The 23104-nt window shown below is 35.0% G+C and overlaps 2 protein-coding genes across 2 annotated transcripts; one reads left to right on the forward strand and one right to left on the reverse strand.

Annotated features, from left to right (window-relative positions):
* Window positions 1-8116: 8116 nt before the first annotated feature.
* On the reverse strand, window positions 8117-12876 carry LOC129743323 (uncharacterized). The gene is made up of 2 exons (XM_055735308.1): window positions 11581-12876; window positions 8117-8266 (listed from the first exon to the last, which is right to left on the reverse strand). Exons 1-2 carry the CDS (start codon window positions 12874-12876, stop codon window positions 8117-8119), a joined length of 1446 nt encoding a protein of 481 aa, XP_055591283.1.
* Window positions 12877-13594: 718 nt separating this feature from the next.
* On the forward strand, window positions 13595-22854 carry LOC129743324 (uncharacterized). Its single transcript, XM_055735309.1, has 2 exons — window positions 13595-14890; window positions 22795-22854. The coding sequence occupies exons 1-2, from the start codon at window positions 13595-13597 to the stop codon at window positions 22852-22854; spliced, it is 1356 nt and encodes a 451-aa protein (XP_055591284.1).
* The last annotated feature ends 250 nt before the right edge of the window (window positions 22855-23104 follow it).

Genomic DNA, 23104 nt, shown 5'->3' on the forward strand with positions numbered 1-23104 from the left:
TCTTGTACTTAGATTAAAATATCTCAGACGGCATAATAGTAATTTGGAATCTCTCTTTTGCATATTGAAGGTGAATAAATTTTTTATTGATCATCTGAACAATGTTTTTGCGTTTGACCAACAGTATTGTTGGTATTAGTGACTTTATGAGAAAACAAATTATAAAAAACGCATTTTTTTTAAAGAAAATTTTGTTTCAATGAAAGTTTTAGTCCCGATGGTAGCATTTAAAAAATCTGATTTTCCTTTGCGCTTAAATGTCAATTCAAAACAAAGATTTCAAGTGGTTATTTATCGAAATCGGTTGAAAATTGAAGAAGTTATGGCTACTTTACCATAACTGCAAATTTTTGCAGTTTTTAATAATTTAACGAACCGCAGTACACTTATCATAGTATAGGAAGAATGAAACATGATAAATCTCAATCTAAGTATAAGAACTTTTTTAATTTTTTCGAAATTTCACATTTGGAGCATAACTCAAAAACGGTTCTACTGAGATTTTTTTGAATTTCATTTTCGAATTCAGCGCCCGATTTTACATTAAAAATATTGGTCAGTTAATCAAGTTCACGATTTTTTAAAAATTTTGTAAACTAGTGTTATCAATGATTGATTTCACTTAAAATTGACACATCTAAAAACTCCATATCCCGAAAATTAAATGTGATATCCCAAATTTGACAATAGAAATAGTAATAGATTCGAGTTCAGGAAGCTTAACCCTATCAAATCAATCATTAAAACATACTCACCAGAATGCTTCTCCTTTTAATTATCAATTAAGTTCTATAAATAAGTTTTTATAATGGATTGAAAAAATGAACATTGAAAAAAAACCCTTCTTAGATGGCAAAATTCTTAGTTTTCATATTTTATTTTGATTTTGAAATCAATTAACCGAATTTTAGGAATATTTTTGTAATTTTGTGTTATTTTTTTTCAGTTCTTCATTATTAGTGTTCTAGAAACATAAACCTTTAATTCCTTTCCTTATCAAAAATTCATATTTAAAATCACGATTATATTTTTTTTTAATTCAAAGCACTACAACGGAATTTCTTAATCAACTCTTCAGTTGAAAATGGAAAAAAGAAATAAAAATTAAGATAAAAATAAATGACAGTTATTAGTTTTTTTTCCAACAAATAATCATGATTTTTTTTACCTGATTTTACATTTATTTTAGAATGTAATATTTTTAATTATTTTGAAGTAAATTACTAGTTCAGAATAAGAATCATCATTTTGAAAATTTTATCAATGATTTACCGAAAATATCATCGATTTTAAACTTTCAATGTGATTTGTTTTGGAAGTTTTGATTTATTTTATAAGTTAAATTTATAATTTTTTGAGTTTGTGTGAATATTATGAATTAGAAAATTATTTAAGAAATCCATTTCCTTATTTATTGTGTATTTATGGTATTGTTATTTTTTAATCTTAATATGAATTTTGGAAAAAAACCCAAAAACCCAAAATAACTTTCCAGTTGGTTCAAAAGTTTCGAGCTACTTTTGGCTGTTCGCTCCTCTTCGGTGGACCTTAAATAAAATTTATTTATTATACAATTTTTCATTTTACTAGATTCTAAATAGACTCAAAAATATCACTTCTTTATTTATCTATCCAAATTGATGCTAGCTTTTTTGCCATGATATTGATAAACATTATTTCTTCTTATAAACATTGATAGATTTAAGATGTGATATACCGAACATTCGATTTTAGCACCTGACAGTAAAGCACGGACAGTTGGTTTGAAATTCTGGGATCTGTGACACAGATCTGTGATGATAATTTCCTTAAAATTCTGTGAAATTACAGAATGAAATAAAGAACCGGAAAGTCGTTTTGATGAAAATCATCACATCAAGTCAAATCGTCGCCTACTCATGGTGTTCATTAGACCGCTGCAAGCTTTGTATGGAAATTTCAAATTCTTAAATTTTTACACCTCCCCTAACTTGTTTTGATTGTTTTTTCTGTCAGAAATGGCAATTAAAAATGTGGGAAGCGATCCATCCAGTCCTGAATCAGCGCAACGAGTTTGAATTTTGAATAGGAAAACAAAATTTTTCATTCAAAAATCGTCAGAGATGTTCTGAGAGTTCCAAAAAATACTACTTTTGATGAAAAATATTCCTCGATTCTTGCAGTACATTTCATGTGAACAAAGCACAAACCTAACTTGAACCCCAGAAAAGATATTCGAAGTTATATACAAGTTTTGTTTTATATTTTTCTTTTAATTTTAGCGTTTTTGACTGCTTGTTTGCAAGCTGTGTAATCGTAGGAGGAGAATGAAAAATCTTAAAAATTTGCTTTGCATAGCTATTGAACTAATTGACTAATATAACGTTTGCAAAAACATTTTATGAAATTATTAAAAGCTCTAGTAAGCAAAGTCTGCCATTTTTAAATACCCTTCAATGGATTCTATTTTTTTTTATTTTGAAATGGTTATAACTTTTCTCATAAAATGTTCAGCTTCTTGGTATGTTAGCAAAAAATTAAGCTTAAGAATAGTGAAAACCAAAAATCAAAGATCAACTTTATTTCAAGTTTACTTGAATTCTCTGGATGATTTAATGTGCAAAAATTTCTTCTTCCATTCAAAATCAAAACGCGTTGCGCTAAGTCAGGAATCAACCAAATCATTTCAAATTTTACACTGATACTTGGTGACCCAAAAGGCATCGAAAAAACATATGGGAGATAAAAGTCATTTTTTGCTGCGGTCTAGTGTACACTTATTTCATGGAACAATAGATTGGGTCTGTTATTAAAAACTGGAATTAATCATCCACTATTGAATTGGTTTCATTTTCATAGGTAAAAATAACATATTCTGAGAGTTGCCGACTACACTTTCGTGGGTTAGGTTTCAGTTTCGGAAAAAGATTGAGGCCATCCGCCAGCCGATCATGGCATTTACCTTAAGTTGGGGAATGCGATGAATAATCTTAATGTTGTACTTAAAAATATCTCTGAAATTTAAATTTTTCAACTTTCTTTTCTGGTATGATACTATGTTAATTTCACAGAAGTTAAGATTATGAATCGGGAATGTCTTATTCGTAAAGTGTCATGGCTTGTGATATATCTCGGTTAGCAAGTGAGTTGATTCCTGAGCCGAGCCCAAGAGTATCACAGCTGTACCGGATAAGTTTTTCAATAACTGTCCGCCAACTGCATCGTTGTTATGATTCGCGAATGACAGAAGGATGTTAGAACGACTATAATCGAAACCCGAAAAAAAATATAAAAAGGTCATATCCAGTTAAGAAGTCATAGGTTCTAAATGCTACTTTTTATCAAATATTGATTCAATCAGACGAGTTTCACTTGTTTCAATAACGACTGTTTCAGTACGTACTTTTCTATAACTTAATGGAATACCGTCAACTGGGGCAACATGCAACACTTTTCAACTTCAATGGCTTCTATAATCTTAATGCTTACAGATAATCACACCGCTTGTACCATTAAGGTTGATGGGACACCAAACTGACGTAGTCAGAAAAATTATTGGTTTTACCAGTTATTTTAAAATTTATAAAAACATGCGATTTTCTCCCTACTAAGAAAAAGGGGTAAGTTGCAACAAACTCTATAATTAATAAAAAATCCAATGAAAACGTTTGAAAATTTATAGTTTTTGATACATTTGTGATATCATACCGCATAAAGCACAAATTGCAGTAATTTTGGTTTTTGTTAGAACTAAATTTTAAATTTTTTTCTGTAGAAAATGTTTTTAAGAAAAAAATGTTAATCTGCTGCATACATTTAGGGGTTAAAAAATACTCCCCCTTATTCTGCGCCGCGCGTGAGGTGATGATAGTCGAGTCGAGTCGGAGTCAACTTATTCCTGAAGCCGATGTGACAGAGCAAACGATTTGTCACTCACGGTGACTAATAGATTAGGATAAGAACTCAAAAAGTTCATACTAAAAGATGTTTCTCACCTAAAGCGACTACTGGAATCGGGTGACTCGACTATCGTCACCTCACGCGCGGCGCAGAATAAGGGGGACTACGAAATATTCTATTAGCTAAAATCATAAAAATAAATCTTAGGATGGATGAAATTTTAATGTTTACAAACGCATAAAGCAAAACAATTATATTCCAGCTAACTGAATTATAAAAATATTTATTTAAAAAAAATGAAGATTGTCCGAAAAATATTTATGCACCAACAGTGTTGGAATAAGATAATGAAAGCAATATGAAGTATGTTGGTGATATCATTAAGCCAATCCGTCATACTAGGTAAAGTTTTTTACGGCATCGAAAAATGTAAAAAATTGTATATCTATTGCTCGATTTTTTAATTTTTTTATGAGAATCAAAAACGTTAAAAAACTCTTTCACGATGTTAAAAACTCACTCATCAATTTGTTATCATTCAATGATGATTTTATTACAGTTTATTGAAATAAATATTGAATGAGTGTTGTGGTATGCAAATGTTGCATCTAACTCTGCTTTTGCATGATGCCCCGTTTGACGGAATTTGTCCATGGAATCGCGATTCAGCTAACATTGCCAGTTGGCTCATGATTTAGAAATAAAATGAATCTGAAGTGCTTTATTTTCCATTGCTTTTCATCGCGATGTTGCCGACAACTTCCAACTGAGTCCAACTGTGTTCTCCCTTTGACGGTGATCAGCCTGCAGCCGGTACGACGTTTGAGGAAACTCGGAGAAGGCTATCCAAACACTCCCCCGTTAATTTACAATTCTTTAAGCTTCCCCAGACTGAGACATTCCTTCTACTTGAACGAATCTCATTGAAGAGAGCATCAGCAACATTGTTGCATTCAACTTAGCAGCAGCAATTTGCTGGAAGTAAACATGCTGAACGTGTTGAGCGTGAAATATGCACCTTTCCTAGAGTGAAGAAGCCGAGTCTCAATGTCCTGGACCCCGAACGAGTAAGGTAATATTTGCTCCCATTCATGCGGTCTTCCTACCGCTCCTTCATTCGGATTCAAAGGAGTGCGCAAAGGTGAATCGCAATTGGATAACTACTCATCCGTCGCGGCGGCAAAAACGGGTGAGCGAATATAGCGTAGCAGCAGTGGTGTCAAAATGTCAACTATATGATATCCAGTTGTTAAATGCAATTATAGCAAACTGCTTGATTTTAACGGCCCATTTTCGCTGAATAAATAAAAACGGAAAGTTTTGCTGTCATCTGTGCCGTATTCAATTTATAAATAAAGCTAGAATTGATAGTTTAAGTTCGAATCTTTGTAAAGTAGATAAAATTTCAATGCGTTTTGATGTGCTATTTTATGATTTTTGTGGAAAAATGATAGAGTTATGTAGCATGTAAGGCGTGACCTATCCTCGGAAGATTGTGCAGGTTTTGCTAACGGCTTAACCCTCATCCGCATTAGATTTCATTACCCTAATCAGCACTTGTGGTGTCCATTTGACACCACAAGCTCAAATCGTTATAACTTTTAGCGTGTTAAACCGATTTGAACAAAACTTACATCAAAAGAAACCTTGTAATGTCAGTAAAATATGTTTAGAACATTATATAAAGCTAAAGTTACAAGTTTTCTCGTTATTCAGCATGAAAGAAAAAAAATCCGAAAAAACATGCCTCACGAAAACTGCTGTAGTTCATATATTGCACGTCAAAAAAAATATTTGCCTTATGCATATGAAAGCTGAAGTTAATGCCTACATCATGAATACAAGAAATATTTTTTTAAATTTTTTTCAATGAAATGGTCACAAAAAGTTCAAAAAAGTGGTCTAAAAAACCTACTTTTCATTCGATTGCTAGTAAAAACTGTCTGAGCGATGGTAGAGTGTTTTAAAAAATATGACTACAAAATGTATTAAAATTCCAACATTTTGCTGTCTTTAGATTTTTTATGCAACAAAAATTGAATTTACTGGAATTTTTCAAAGTTCACAACTTTGCGCGATTTTTTTACAAATTGAAATTTCATCTGTTTTTGTGGTCCACTGTCAGGTTGTACCCGGATTATCAGTGCTTTTACTTTGTTTGGACCAACCAAGAGTATATTCATAGCAAAGCAAATTTAATCTTCATTCTAGTGAGGTGCTACAATTCACGCTGTGAGATTTCACAAAAATATGAAAATTATAAACGTAAAATCATTCCTGAATTTTTAGAACTACAAGCAGCGGTCCAGCAAAACGTGTTTGTTTGCTCTCCGAGTAGGTACGGTGGGTGGTGATTCGGGCAGAGAGCGAAGCCGACAGACGAAATAACGATGCGTGTCGTGCATTTCTTGGTCTGTCGGCTTCGCTCTCTGCCCAAATCACCACCCACCGTACCTACTCGGAGAGCAAACAAACACGTTTTGCTGGACCGCTGCTTGTAGTTCTAGAAATTCAGGAATGATTTTACGTTTATAATTTTCATATTTTTGTGAAATCTCACAGCGTGAATTGTAGCATCTCACTAGAATGAAGATTAAATTTGCTTTCCAATGAATATACTCTTGATTGGTCCAAACAAAGTAAAAGCACTGATAATCCGGGTACAACCTGACAGTGGACCACAAAAACAGATGAAATTTCAATTTGTAAAAAAATCGCGCAATGTAGTGAACTTTGAAAAATTCCAGTAAATTCAATTTTTGTTGCATAAAAAATCTAAAGACAGCAAAATGTTGGAATTTTAATACATTTTGTAGTCATATTTTTTAAAACACTCTACCATCGCTCAGACAGTTTTTACTAGCAATCGAATGAAAAGTAGGTTTTTTAGACCACTTTTTTGAACTTTTTGTGACAATTTCATTGAAAAAAATTTAAAAAAATATTTCTTGTATTCATGATGTAGTCATTAACTTCAGCTTTCATATGCATAAGGCAAATATTTTTTTGGACGTGTAACATATGAACTACAGCAGTTTTCGAGAGGCATGTTTTTTCGGATTTTTTTTCTTTCATGCTGAATAACGAGAAAACTTGTAACTTTAGCTGTATATAATGTTCTAAGCATATTTTACTGACATTACAAGGTTTCTTTTGATATGAGTTTTATATGAAGTTCATAATAATTCAAACGACTTAAATAGATTTTATTTTTGTGGTGTCAAAATGACACCAAAAGTCGGAAAAGGGAGTTTTTTTGTCCAGGCTTCCAGGGTTCGTCCATAAAAAAAGTAAAGATGCAATATTAAAGAACTTTTGAATTCATTTAGGGTCCCCGAAGAAATTTTTGTATTTTGAAGCTTCTGAAAAAAGTTACAAGCCTTCAAACTTGCAATGGTGTCAAAATGACACCCTAATGCGGATGAGGGTTAATGCGCCACTCCCTGAGGAGACCGTTAGCCTGGTTATGGTTTGCCCGGCCAATGAGACCCACCAAAGGGCGAGTTTTTCCTTCTTCTGCTATACTTCTCCTGAAACGACCGTTCCCCAAAAGGATAGAAAGTACTCCGCCAAAGGCGTCAAGTGCTTCAAAAAAATCCAAAATATTAGGAAAATTTAATTGATCAACCAAAATAGATCAGGTCGGCAAAAAAGATCTGACATCGCCGCTTAGCATCAGCAGTTGAGCGTCTGCCGACCACCAATCTTAGTCGCTTTCCAAGTCCGATGTGAGTTGGAAACAACTGGAGTCCAACGCTCTCCTTAAAAAAAAAACCGCTGCAAAACGTGAAATGCCTTAAACAGGAAAGTTCTCAAAAAAAGATAAGGCTTCGATTTTAGGGCATTCCACCGTTTATTAAAAAAAAATCTTCCAAAAAAAATTATTTTCTCGACAAAAAACTTTATTCCATTTCGAGACTTGAACTCATGTTCTCTGGGGGGTTGGAGATTTTTATGTTGTCACTTTAACCGCTCGACCACATTAGCTGGTGGTGCTGCGGGCTGCTAGCATTCGTTCGGGTTTGGTGGAGGGGTAAAAGTATAGTGGTCGTGCATATCCCTTACGGCATTTGATTATACAATAGGGTCAACGACCCGAAAAACTGGACACAATTCAGTACCCACCCAAATTTATGCGCATAAATATATTGAGGGAAGGGTACTTACGGCATCTGTAGTTTGATGTGTTGTTGATGCAGGCTGTTTCGGTGTCGTTTTCTACCGGCTCATCGGGAAATCAGGCTCGATTCGGAGATGTTTTGGGCGAACGTGTGATGGTTGTTGTTGCTTCCGCTCTAGCGGAACCTAGCGGTGTTGTCGCTCGATGTCGAACCCAGATGTTGTTGTGCTGGCCTTCTTCATCAAGTGTCGCGACGATTGTAGGAAACTATTTTTTTACGGGAGTTTCCGTTTAATTTCGAATTCCGTGGTTGTTGTTGGGGAATTCGAAATTGTGTTGGGGGTTCCGGACTATGTTGACGGAGTCCGGGTTTCCGGCGGGTTTTGCTCCGGAAAAGGTTGGTCCGCGTGGTGATTTTTGTTGTTTCGTGAGGCAGGGAAAAGTGCTGTTGGCGCGTACGTCGGGTGCTTGTCGCCTCCTTCTCGCAGGTAAACCTTTCAATGACACGTAAGGGATTATTGCGTGCACGTTTCCCTCCCACAAAACTTTTACCTTTTTCGCAAATCGGTTGTTGCGAATGGTTTGCGACGGTTTATTTCCACAGCCTATCGTACGACCCTAAAATCTAGGCCAGAACCAGTTAGTGATCCCTTTCCCATAAAAAACACCTCACGTTTTACCTTCTACTTATCGAAACTCTAGCCACACACCTGACTCAATCCACGATTTCAGACCAAATGATCGAACTGCTCCAGGTCTTCAGAAAATTGCAGCTGTCTATTCATTTTCAAACCGGAACTGCGTAAAGCGAATACTTTACGAAGTTCCCCGACATATTTTCTTAACCAATAAGAGTTGCTTTCTCCCGAAACTCTCTCTTCCCTTTTAACAATTCAAGTCCCGATTGTTCAAAGGGAAAGCTCGCTGCGAAGTAGAGAAAACTTGCGCTCTGATGTTTTCATCGGCGATGCAATTCCACCCAGGTGGGAGGTGGTTTGTCAGATAGTGGCAATTAAGGCGTTATAAACCTGCACTCTAAATAGGGGAACATGCCCTATTATGCGCCACCTAAGCGAATCGCTGATTTCCTATGAACTCCACGTACAAATTGTGGTAAAAATGGGTGTATTCGTTGAAGAAAAGTGTTTTCTACAAATGCCTATGATTTTTTATAACTCAAATTGCTATAGTTGCTTCAAAAACTTGATTTTTTAAAAGCATATTAAAACCTACAGAACAAAACTGTGTTGCAAATACGCGCCGCTGTGTATCCAATACGCGCCTAGCAGCCGAACACACCCGAAAGCAGCCGAAGACCGAAAACACACCAATACTTACAGACACTTTGACTGAAAAGAAAATCAAAATGGACTAATCAAAATTATAATAAAAAAGAAAAGTAGAATTTTTGGACTTAATTAACGCTCAAAATATGGTTTTAGACTTTTTGTCCATTTTTAATGAAAATTGGCCTTTTTGAAAAATTAATGCTATTTTCAGCCTACTACGATTGGCGCGTTATAACGAGCGCATGGGCCGTGATAAAACATACCCATAAAAAGCATACCATAGCGAATTCGGTATAATTTTTTAGCATTAAATTGTAGTTTAGATTCTCCTCTATCGATGTGTCAGAAAATATTGTCTTATTCGTTTTTCTCTGCTTGGTGACACCTTATTGAAAGTGTTTTAAAATTTAGATCGAAATGAAGAAAAACCTAAATTGTGAAATTATCACGACACAGAGGTTTTTTGAGGAAAAATTCATACTTGCCATGACCAATCACAGCATTTAAAACCTATTGGTAATATTTTGCAGGCTTAAAATGTTTCAGATTCTTCAAAACAAGGGTGGCGCGTATTAGCCACATGGGGCGTTATATGAACTTTTCCCCTATTTGGTGTTCTGCTCAAGTGAAATGTTGGGTAGCTAATTCTAACTAACTGTAGCTTGCTACAAGCTTTGATTTATGATTTTGTATAAATAGCGCGAAAATACTTACATTTTTGTCAATTTTGTCATTTTTGTCAATTGTCAATTTGTCATTTTTGTCATTTTTGTAACTTTTGTCATTTTTGTCATTTTTGTCATTTTTGTCATTTTTGTCATTTTTGTCATTTTTGTCATTTTTGTCATTTTTGTCATTTTTGTCATTTTTGTCATTTTTGTCATTTTTGTCATTTTTGTCATTTTTGTCATTTTTGTCATTTTTGTCATTTTTGTCATTTTTGTCATTTTGTCATTTTTGTCATTTTTGTCATTTTTGTCATTTTTGTCATTTTTGTCATTTTGTCATTTTTGTCAATTTTGTCATTTTTGTCATATTGGTCAGTTTTGTCATTTTTGTCATTTTTGTCCTTTTTGTCATTTTTGTCATTTTTGTCATTTTTGTCATTTTTGTCATTTTTGTCATTTTTGTCATTTTTGTCATTTTTGTCATTTTTGTCATTTTTGTCATTTTTGTCATTTTTGTCATTTTTGTCATTTTTGTCATTTTTGTCATTTTTGTCATTTTTGTCATTTTTGTCATTTTTGTCATTTTTGTCATTTTTGTCATTTTTGTCATTTTTTTCATTTTTGTCATTTTTGTCATTTTTGTCATTGATTAACTGGTTAATCGCCGCGATGAATTGTTTGATGTTATCATCGACTTTTTTCGGCGAAAATAAAAACGAAATTACTTGCCAGTTGGTCCAAACGTTTCGAGCTACTTTTGGCGTTTCGCTCCTCCTCAGTGGACCTTAAAATTAATTTTATTAATAGTATAATTTTCCATTTTACAAGAACTTATTATCTTACTTTATCTAGCGATCGTCGTACTGTTATTCGCTGTCTGTTGTTTGTTTTTGATGTTATGTTTACATTGATCTGTCAGTGTCTTGATCTTTGGTAAAATGGAGTTGTATGCTGATTTGAAGTTAATTGAATCTTTCTGTTTGTTAACAACGTCGTTGTCGCCCCTAATTTTAATGTGAAACATTTCTGCACAGATTCTGGTGTTGTACTTCGAGACTTTTTCTAAAATTTTGGTATTTTTAAAATCAAAAACATGACCGTGCTCGATGCTATGTTGTGCAAGTCCGGTTCCTCCTATTTTTTTGTTTTTAACATCGTTTTTATGTTGTTCCAATCTTTTTTGTAAGAATTGACTTGTTTCTCCAATGTAGGATTTTTCACATCCTCCACATTTTATGTTATAAACCACATTTGCTGTTTTATCTTTTGGTATTTTGTCTTTAGTTTTTGTGAAAATAGTGTTCTTAACTTTGTTTAAAGATTGGAAGGCTACATTAATATCGTATTGTTTAAAATATCTGGCTAGTTTCTCACCTAGACCTGCACAGTATGGAATTGTAATAAAATTTTTGGGTTGCTCATTTTTTGTTTCACTCAGACTGTTGTACATTTTGTGGGTTCGTTCTTTTATAATTTTTGTAACAAGTTGTTGAGGATAGTTATTTATCTTTAAAATATTCTGTACTGTTCTTAGTGTTCCTTCTCTATAGTTCACATTAGACAATTTTAAAGCTCTATCAACTAATGCTACCACAGTGTTAATTTTGTGTGAAAATGGACTTACAGATCCAAAATCCAAATATCGGCCTTTCTCGTCCTTCGGAAACCACTCTGTTGTAAAACTTTGCTGTTCCCGTCGAACGATCATATCCAGAAATTTGATTCTGCCATCCGTTTCGTGTTCAATCGTAAACTTTAATCGTTGATGCATACTATTGAACACTTCCATTATGGGCTGCTGCTCGTTCACCTTTGCGCACACGAGACAATCATCCACGTATCTCTTGTAGAGTACCGGGGCGATACCTTGTTCGAGTAAGGTGTCTAGCGCAGCATTTTCGATCCTCTCCAGTGCAATTGATGCTATCACCGGACTTAACGGGCTACCCATCGGCACACCGAATTTTTGTGCAAAAATTTTTCCATTGAGTTGAAAAAAGTTTGATTCTAAAACTATTTTCAGCATCTCAATGAAACTCTCCTTCTCGATATCCGTGTGTTCAGCTACCTCTGTCCAACGCAAATCCACCGACTCAATAGCAAAATCCACTGGGACATTTGTGAACAACGACACAACGTCCAGTGAAAACAAAACTGTTTCCAATGGAGGGGCAATTTCGCGTACTTCTTCTGCGAACTGGAAGCTGTTGTTCACATGATATTTCGATTTGCCCACGATTCCGTTCAAAATGCTCGCCAGAAATTTTGCCATCCGATATGTCGCTGTCCCAATCGTTGAGACGATCAACCGAAGCGGGACCCCTTCCTTGTGGGTCTTAGGAAGACCGTAAGCTCTGGGAGGGTTGCAGTGAAACAGTTTCAGTTTCCTCCCGACGGGTTGTTCGATATACTTATTACTGACCCAATTATCGATCAAGGCGTTTATCCGTTTTAGTGTTTTAGCTGTCGGATCCTTCGGTAATTCAATATAAGTTTCGGAGTCATTTACGAGATCATTTATTTTCGATTTATAATCTTCGGTTTTCATGACGACAATCTGCTTACCTTTGTCAGCTTTTGTTACTATCAGATCAGGGCGATCTTTCAGGAATTTCCTCGCATCATTCATTTCCTTGCGAATCCATTCATAATCATCATGGAAAGACTGGTTGGTGTAGTTGATGTGATTGGTAACAGCATTCGAGATATCGAATCGAATTGTTTGTGCTTGTGTGTGGTATTGTATCACACTTTCGATTTCAGATAAAATCATCACATATGGCACTGCGTGTGGATCTGGACAATTAAACCCGCTGCCGAGCTGGAGTGATCGCATCACACAGTCGGGCAGATCCTCGTTGGTTAAATTTTGCACCCAACTATCGCACACCGATGAGGATGTTATTTTTTCCTCCTTCATTCTCTCCAACTTCGTATTTTGACGAGATTTGCACCTACGGAATGTGTTTGATCTCTTCTTATTTGCACTTGCACTTGTAATCTGGTAGTCATCGTAGTTCATAAACCAAATGTTCGGGCACGGCCGATGGGGGGGTTCGGATTTCGGGGAATTTCTTTCCGTCTCCAGTCGACGGCATCCACCAACACAGGAACTCCAGGTGAGTCGCACAATTGATGGCACAGCAGCTGATCGCCCCTTCGGGGGGAAGATTTCGTTTGCACTTGGGGGTGTACGTTAATGTGTTGAAAACACTTCGCAATTCGATTGCGGTTCTACTACTATCACTTGATTTCGGATGCACTTATTGAAAGTCGCTTTATTGGACTAATTACTAATTTATTAGCGAAGTGAAAAATCCGTGTGTAGTATTCAACGTTACAATCTATTCTATTCGTCCTGTATTCGGTTCCCCGTCAATGTGTATCTTGAATGCAGAGAATCGGTCGAACAACTTGAAAAGTGCACAAGTAAGTTTCGCAAACAAATTTTGAATATGCTGATATGTGATACGATGAGGAGCATTGCCAGAAATGAACGTACGGTAGCAAATAATCGTTTATATCTAGAACGGTTTATGAACTACGATGACTACCAGATTACAAGTGCAAGTGCAAATAAGAAGAGATCAAACACATTCCGTAGGTGCAAATCTCGTCAAAATACGAAGTTGGAGAGAATGAAGGAGGAAAAAATAACATCCTCATCGGTGTGCGATAGTTGGGTGCAAAATTTAACCAACGAGGATCTGCCCGACTGTGTGATGCGATCACTCCAGCTCGGCAGCGGGTTTAATTGTCCAGATCCACACGCAGTGCCATATGTGATGATTTTATCTGAAATCGAAAGTGTGATACAATACCACACACAAGCACAAACAATTCGATTCGATATCTCGAATGCTGTTACCAATCACATCAACTACACCAACCAGTCTTTCCATGATGATTATGAATGGATTCGCAAGGAAATGAATGATGCGAGGAAATTCCTGAAAGATCGCCCTGATCTGATAGTAACAAAAGCTGACAAAGGTAAGCAGATTGTCGTCATGAAAACCGAAGATTATAAATCGAAAATAAATGATCTCGTAAATGACTCCGAAACTTATATTGAATTACCGAAGGATCCGACAGCTAAAACACTAAAACGGATAAACGCCTTGATCGATAATTGGGTCAGTAATAAGTATATCGAACAACCCGTCGGGAGGAAACTGAAACTGTTTCACTGCAACCCTCCCAGAGCTTACGGTCTTCCTAAGACCCACAAGGAAGGGGTCCCGCTTCGGTTGATCGTCTCAACGATTGGGACAGCGACATATCGGATGGCAAAATTTCTGGCGAGCATTTTGAACGGAATCGTGGGCAAATCGAAATATCATGTGAACAACAGCTTCCAGTTCGCAGAAGAAGTACGCGAAATTGCCCCTCCATTGGAAACAGTTTTGTTTTCACTGGACGTTGTGTCGTTGTTCACAAATGTCCCAGTGGATTTTGCTATTGAGTCGGTGGATTTGCGTTGGACAGAGGTAGCTGAACACACGGATATCGAGAAGGAGAGTTTCATTGAGATGCTGAAAATAGTTTTAGAATCAAACTTTTTTCAACTCAATGGAAAAATTTTTGCACAAAAATTCGGTGTGCCGATGGGTAGCCCGTTAAGTCCGGTGATAGCATCAATTGCACTGGAGAGGATCGAAAATGCTGCGCTAGACACCTTACTCGAACAAGGTATCGCCCCGGTACTCTACAAGAGATACGTGGATGATTGTCTCGTGTGCGCAAAGGTGAACGAGCAGCAGCCCATAATGGAAGTGTTCAATAGTATGCATCAACGATTAAAGTTTACGATTGAACACGAAACGGATGGCAGAATCAAATTTCTGGATATGATCGTTCGACGGGAACAGCAAAGTTTTACAACAGAGTGGTTTCCGAAGGACGAGAAAGGCCGATATTTGGATTTTGGATCTGTAAGTCCATTTTCACACAAAATTAACACTGTGGTAGCATTAGTTGATAGAGCTTTAAAATTGTCTAATGTGAACTATAGAGAAGGAACACTAAGAACAGTACAGAATATTTTAAAGATAAATAACTATCCTCAACAACTTGTTACAAAAATTATAAAAGAACGAACCCACAAAATGTACAACAGTCTGAGTGAAACAAAAAATGAGCAACCCAAAAATTTTATTACAATTCCATACTGTGCAGGTCTAGGTGAGAAACTAGCCAGATATTTTAAACAATACGATATTAATGTAGCCTTCCAATCTTTAAACAAAGTTAAGAACACTATTTTCACAAAAACTAAAGACAAAATACCAAAAGATAAAACAGCAAATGTGGTTTATAACATAAAATGTGGAGGATGTGAAAAATCCTACATTGGAGAAACAAGTCAATTCTTACAAAAAAGATTGGAACAACATAAAAACGATGTTAAAAACAAAAAAATAGGAGGAACCGGACTTGCACAACATAGCATCGAGCACGGTCATGTTTTTGATTTTAAAAATACCAAAATTTTAGAAAAAGTCTCGAAGTACAACACCAGAATCTGTGCAGAAATGTTTCACATTAAAATTAGGGGCGACAACGACGTTGTTAACAAACAGAAAGATTCAATTAACTTCAAATCAGCATACAACTCCATTTTACCAAAGATCAAGACACTGACAGATCAATGTAAACATAACATCAAAAACAAACAACAGACAGCGAATAACAGTACGACGATCGCTAGATAAAGTAAGATAATAAGTTCTTGTAAAATGGAAAATTATACTATTAATAAAATTAATTTTAAGGTCCACTGAGGAGGAGCGAAACGCCAAAAGTAGCTCGAAACGTTTGGACCAACTGGCAAGTAATTTCGTTTTTATTTTCGCCGAAAAAAGTCGATGATAACATCAAACATTTTTGTCATTTTTGTCATTTTTGTCATTTTTGTCATTTTTGTCATTTTTGTCATTTTTGTCATTTTTGTCATTTTTGTCATTTTTGTCATTTTTGTCATTTTTGTCATTTTTGTCATTTTTGTCATTTTTGTCATTTTTGTCATTTTTGTCATTTTTGTCATTTTTGTCATTTTTGTCATTTTTATCATTTTTGTCATTTTTGTCACGTTTGTCATTTTTGTCACGTTTGTCATTTTTGTCACGTTTGTCATTTTTGTCATTTTTGTCATTTTTGTCATTTTTGTCATTTTTGTCATTTTTGTCATTTTTGTCATTTTTGTCATTTTTGTCATTTTTGTCATTTTTGTCATTTTTGTCATTCCTGTCAATTTTGTCATTTTGGTCATTTTTATCATTTTTGTCATTTTTGTCATTTTTGTCATTTTTGTCATTTTTGTGTCATTTTTGTCATTTTTGTCATTTTTGTCATTTTTGTCATTTTTGTCATTTTTGTCATTTTTGTCATTTTTGTCATTTTTGCCATTTTTGTCATTTTTGTCACTTTTGTCATTTTTGTCATTTTTGCCATTTTTGTCATTTTTGTCATTTTTGTCATTTTTGTCATTTTTGTCATTTTTGTCATTTTTGTCATTTTTGTCATTTTTGTCATTTTTGTCATTTTTGTCATTTTTGTCATTTTTGTCATTTTTGTCATTTTTGTCATTTTTGTCATTTTTGTCATTTTTGTCATTTTTGTCATTTTTGCCATTTTTGTCATTTTTGTCATTTTTGTCATTTTTGTCATTTTTGTCATTTTTGTCATTTTTGTCATTTTTGTCATTTTTGTCATTTTTGTCATTTTTGTTATTTTTGTCATTTTTGTCATTTTTGTCATTTTTGTCATTTTTGTCATTTTTGTCATTTTTGTCATTTTTGTCATTTTTGTCATTTTTGTCATTTTTGTCATTTTTGTCATTTTTGTCATTTTTGTCATTTTTGTCATTTTTGTCATTTTTGTCATTTTTGTCATTTTTGTCATTTTTGTCATTTTTGTCATTTTTGTCATTTTTGTCATTTTTGTCAGTTTTGTCATTTTTGTCATTTTTGTCATTTTTGTCATTTTTGTCATTTTTGTCATTTTTGTCATTTTTGTCATTTTTGTCATTTTTGTCATTTTTGTCATTTTTGTCATTTTTGTCATTTTTGTCATTTTTGTCATTTTTGTCATTTTTGTCATTCCTGTCATTTTTGTCATTTTTGTCATTTTTGTCATTTTTGTCATTTTTGTCATTTTTGTCATTTTTGTCATTTTTGTCATTTTTGTCATTTTTTTCATTTTTTTCATTTTTGTCATTTTTGTCATTTTTGTCATTTTTGTCATTTTTGTCATTTTTGTCATTTTTGTCATTTTTGTCATTTTTGTCATTTTTGTCATTTTTGTCATTTTTGTCATTTTTGTCATTTTTGTCATTTTTGTCATTTTTGTCATTTTTGTCATTTTTGTCATTTTTGTCATTTTTGTCATTTTTGTCATTTTTGTCATTTTTGTCATTTTTGTCATTTTTGTCATTTTTGTCATTTTTGTCATTTTTGTCATTTTTGTCATTTTTGTCATTTTTGTCATTTTTGTCATTTTTGTCATTTTTGTCATTTTTGTCATTTTTGTCATTTTTGTCATTTTTGTCATTCCTGTCATTTTTGTCATTTTTGTCATTTTTGTCATTTTTGTCATTTTTGTCATTTTTGTCATTTTTGTCATTTTTGTCATTTTTGTCATTTTTGTCATTTTTGTCATTTTTGTCATTTTTGTCATTTTTGTCATTTTTGTCATTTTTGTCATTTTTGTCATTTTTGTCATTTTTGTCATTTTTGTCATTTTTGTCATTTTTGTCATTTTTGTCATTTTTGTCATTTTTGTCATTTTTGTCATTTTTGTCATTTTTGTCATTTTTGTCATTTTTGTCATTTTTGTCATTTTTGTCATTTTTGTCATTTTTGTCATTTTTGTCATTTTTGTCATTTTTGTCATTTTTGTCATTTTTGTCATTTTTGTCATTTTTGTCATTTTTGTCATTTTTGTCATTTTTGTCATTTTTGTCATTTTTGTCATTTTTGTCATTTTTGTCATTTTTGTCATTTTTGTCATTTTTGTCATTTTTGTCATTTTTGTCATTTTTGTCATTTTTGTCATTTTTGTCATTTTTGTCATTTTTGTCATTTTTGTCATTTTTGTCATTTTTGTCATTTTTGTCATTTTTGTCATTTTTGTCATTTTTGTCATTTTTGTCATTTTTGTCATTTTTGTCATTTTTGTCATTTTTGTCATTTTTGTCATTTTTGTCATTTTTGTCATTTTTGCCATTTTTGTCATTTTTGTCATTTTTGTCATTTTTGTCATTTTTGTCATTTTTGTCATTTTAAAATATGGTTTATATTTTCAATGAATAATTTAACCTGCTGACTTCCAGAAAATAGAGATTCTGCAAAATATCGTATGGTTTCTAGCCGCAAACGTGAATCGAATAAGAAATTTTTCGAGAATTTAAAGACCCTCGGCGCAAATTATCAGATGTTATAAAAAATCAGCATATTTATGCTAGATAAAACGTTTTATTATCAGGTTCTCATCAGCGAGGTTTCTTCACAGCTTCCTACTCGGTACTTTTCAGCAGATTGAATCGAATCAAATGGCAAAGGTCCATTTCTGAAAACCATGTTACTGTCGTTGAAGATTAATGGTGAACTTACAATTTTAGATTGGTGCTAACAACACGTGCCCAGCTACTGTGGATGCAAATATAATCGATGAAAACCAATAATGTGTGCAGCAAACTTCAGTAGAACCTTCAATTATTGATCCATTGTCAAAAAACTTCCATACACGAGTTGCTTCACACGTTCCAACTACTTACAAGTTAACCACCCAATGACATTCAGATGGACAATCCGTGTTTTGTTTAGCCATCTTCACATGGAGTAGCCAACATTTCGCGAAAGCTCGCCTCAAAACTTTGAAAACCTCCCGAACATCATGTGGGGTGCTTATCGTGTGATCCATCCATCAAACTATCATCAATCATCATTGCTAAGCGTGATCAATTCGACCGAAGGTGAATGACAGGATCTACCACGATGAGTACAAGTTGGTACAATGCCTTGCTGTTTGAGGTACCCAACTACCTAATATTTAGTGCCCGGTGTTGTAGTACAACTAATCCAATCGCCTTATTCAAATTGCGATCATCCAAACGAAATGCCAAAAATAGAAAGATTCGACACATGTTTGACGCTGGTATTTCGAAAAGTACCGCTATAGGTGAGCTGAGCTGAGTGAAGAGGTGATCAATGAAGATGAAACTGACGGAGTGACAGACGAAAACAAAAAAAATGCACGCTAATCCTGTGGCGGTGTGCCTAAGCCAAATCGTCTTCGTCGTTCATCGTCGCCCAAGTATTGTCATGTTTGCCGAATTGTTTCGCTTCTGCCGCGCAACAAATGTTGACAGGGGCTTCTCGGGCGCGCACGGTAAAATGAAAAATATTTGCTCAAGGTCTCCCACGCCACCGACCCAACCATTTGATTCTACCTTACCCTATTTGGGATGCCGTTTGACGGAGATGAAGCACCCGGTAGGGTGGTCATGGTTTCTTTTTTGAGACCTTTTAATATTTTTTTTTCCTTTTTTTGGAATTTGTCACATCTTAGTCACATTGCAAAAAACATCCATCACACGGTATTGAACAATTGTTCTTATAAGTTTTGTGAATGGAAAATCGGTTTCCCATACAAATCTTATTTAAAATTTTTTTAAACTTTTAATTTCAGAGCTCTAGCGTATTGAATTTTTTTCTAAACTTGAGACAAAATAATTTTATTATTATTTATTGCGAAAATATAGTTAACTCTAAACTTAATAAGCGAGAAACCTGTATAATACGAGAAATCGCCAGGTACCATGATATTTACATGTCACAAACCCTCTACAAGCGAGAGTGTGAAAAATCTATCCGCGAGAATTTTCTCTTGGATAGATTAAGGAAATTTAGAAAAATAGCTTTTGCAAGCTTAAGTTTCGATAGGATGACAATGTGGTACGAATGAAAGTTAGAATTGACTAATCTGTATACAATGTAACTATGCATAATTTTGGTCTATTTCTTGGATTTTTTTAATCACTTTAGCATTTATGTGCGTCATACCCTCTACAGAAGGAAAAATAGATCAGTGGGAATCTTCTTTAAGCAAATAAAAAGTTCTGTCCCCTGTGTAGGGATGAGATGAAGAATATACAGAAAATAAATCAAATTTAATTAGGAATAAAATAAAATAATAGTTGTATTCGGCCACACTGTAGATGAATAAAATAAAATAAATTTCTATGACTACTTTTGCTATTTTGGCAGCACTTGACAAACAAACAAAACAAAGTCAGTCATTGACCTATTCTTGCGAGCGACAGACGTGTTTAAGTGAATCTCTGAATTGAGATTCGTAAAATCAAGACAATGGCGTGGTTGGTAGAATAAGCACAAATAGTGCAGATATTTAAGGCTGCTGCTGCTAATTGTTTTGATTTGGCCTTCCGGTGGAAATAAGACGGAATTGCTGTTAAAAGCGCAGATATTTAAGGCTGCTGCTGCTGATTGTTTTGATTTGGCCTTCCGGTGGAAATAAGACGGAATTGCCGTTAGAAGCGCAGATATTTAAGGCTGCTGCTGATTGTTTTGATTTGGCCTTCCGGTGGAAATAAGACGGAATTGCCGTTAGAAGCGCAGATATTTGAGGCTGCTGCTGATTGTTTTGATTTGGCCTTCCGGTGGAAATAAGACGGAATTGCTGTTAAAAGCGCAGATATTTAAGGCTGCTGCTGCTGATTGTTTTGATTTGGCCTTCCGGTGGAAATAAGACGGAATTGCCGTTAGAAGCGCAGATATTTAAGGCTGCTGCTGATTGTTTTGATTTGTCCTTCCGGTGGAAATAAGACGGAATTGCCGTTAGAAGCGCAGATATTTGAGGCTGCTGCTGATTGTTTTGATTTGGCCTTCCGGTGGAAATAAGACGGAATTGCCGTTAAAAGCGCAGATATTTAAGGCTGCTGCTGATTGTTTTGATTTGGCCTTCCGGTGGAAATAAGACGGAATTGCTGTTAAAAGCGCAGATATTTAAGGCTGCTGCTGCTGATTGTTTTGATTTGGCCTTCCGGTGGAAATAAGACGGAATTGCCGTTAGAAGCGCAGATATTTAAGGCTGCTGCTGCTAATTGTTTTGATTTGGCCTTACGGTGGAAATAAGACGGAATTGCCGTTAGAAGCGCAGATATTTAAGGCTGCTGCTGCTGATTGTTTGTGTGGTAGTTTCAAGAACTTTCATTAAAAAACCAAGCAATCGATGTAAATGAGGGTAGCTAACTGTCTTTCAATAAAGCAAGTCGTATAATAAAATTAGTCCGTTCAAGCCGGGTTTTATTTCAAGATTTCTAGATTACAACAGTTTGTTTCGAATAAGGCTTCTGGTTGGGCAGGCTGTTTCTTAGAGTACTATCGAATTATTTCGGCTCTGGTAAACAGAGACAGAGTAACAAGGAATGCACAGTTTGAGAAAGCTGTTGCTAAGAATGTTTTTTTGCGGATTGTTCCGGCTCTGGTAAATAAAAGCAAAGCGACAGAGAAAGCACAAATTGGGAAGGCTTTTGTGAAGAATATTTTCGGATGTAATGAAGAATATGCAAAAAAAAAATTTTGTAAAGCTTTTGCAGAGAATGGAATGTAGAATTGAGATGAGGGATATTAGGGATATAAAATTTTGTATTTTAGAAAAACAAAAGTCGGTAAATTAAAGATTCTATTGAGAATAGAGTTGAGAAGGAATGAAGAAATGTGATGAAGGATAAGCAGAAATTAAATAAAATTTGAAGGATGGAGAATAAAGATGGGGAATATGGAATAAAAATTGAGGATATTTGGTAAATAAAATTTTGCTCTAAAGAAGAAAAAAACAAATGTTGACGTGCGAAAAGTTTTAATTAAGAATAGAGGTGAGAAGGAATGCAGGGATGAGATGAAGAATATACAGAAAATAAATCAAATTTAATTAGGAATAAAATAAAATAATAGTTGTATTCGGCAACACTGTAGATGAATAAAATAAAATAAATTTCTATGACAACATTTGCTATTTTGGCAGCACTTGACAAACATCAGACAAAACTAGAACTTATAATTCAACAAAATATTGTTCCTCCCTGAAAAAAGACACATTTTTTCGAACTCGTTTAAAATGATTCCAGGAATTTAATGTGCACCTGCTTGGAGAGAAATGGGTTCTTTTGAAGAATTTTCTAAAAAGACACCAAGATTTTGATTACTTCCTCCACATTCATGTTGGTAAGTCTGAAAAATTGTATTCTTAAAACCAACAGTTTTCATGGAGGCACTGTTGAAAAACACATTTTTTTCATGATAGTGGCCTGGAGTGGACATTGATGAAACCAAATGGAACAATTTTCAGATGATTTTTTTATGAAAATTGGCTGGTAAATGGATAATGTGCAACACGAGACCCCATAGTGGTCATATCACCTCTTCACAACTCCTATCTCTACCTCCCCGTGGTGCCGGCTGGGATGCGAGTAACCTAAACGGAGAACGGGTACCCAACCCCGGTGGATGCTTTGGTCGCATGCAGACTGAGAAGATGGCCGCCCGCGTCTTTTCCCCAGGTCAGGGGCGGCGTGCAACAACAACCGAGCGTCTGTTCCCCAGGTGAGGGGCGGCTCAAACAGCGTCTGTCTCGCAGCGAGCGGCTGAATTTATGAAATGCGGCTCCTGCCAGCTAAGTCCAAGATGGCAGCCCCATCGCGGGATAGGGACTTTAGGCTAACAACCTATTGTTCCCGACTTGAAATTGTTACGAAATCCGAAAAAAACACGGACACGAATTGAAACTTGGAATGTTTTAACCCTTGCCCAACCAGGCAAGCTGGCACAACTTGCAAGAGAAGCTAGCCGCATCAAGCTTGAAATTCTGGGACTGAGCGAAGTCCGTTGGCCTAACACTGGAGAACACAAGACACAGTCCGGGCAAGTACTGCTTTACTCTGGCATACGAGGAGAACATGCTACTCGGGAACGAGGAGTTGGTTTCCTGTTAAGTGCGCAGGCCTACGCGGCCCTCATTAGATGGGAACCGATAAACGAAAGAATAATCGTAGCCAGATTAAGAACACGGGTTAGAAACCTTACGGTCCAGTGTTATGCTCCAACTGACGTTGCCGACTTGCAGGA

The sequence above is a fragment of the Uranotaenia lowii genome, chromosome 2, assembly GCF_029784155.1.
Source record: "Uranotaenia lowii strain MFRU-FL chromosome 2, ASM2978415v1, whole genome shotgun sequence".
Taxonomy (NCBI): domain Eukaryota; kingdom Metazoa; phylum Arthropoda; class Insecta; order Diptera; family Culicidae; genus Uranotaenia; species Uranotaenia lowii.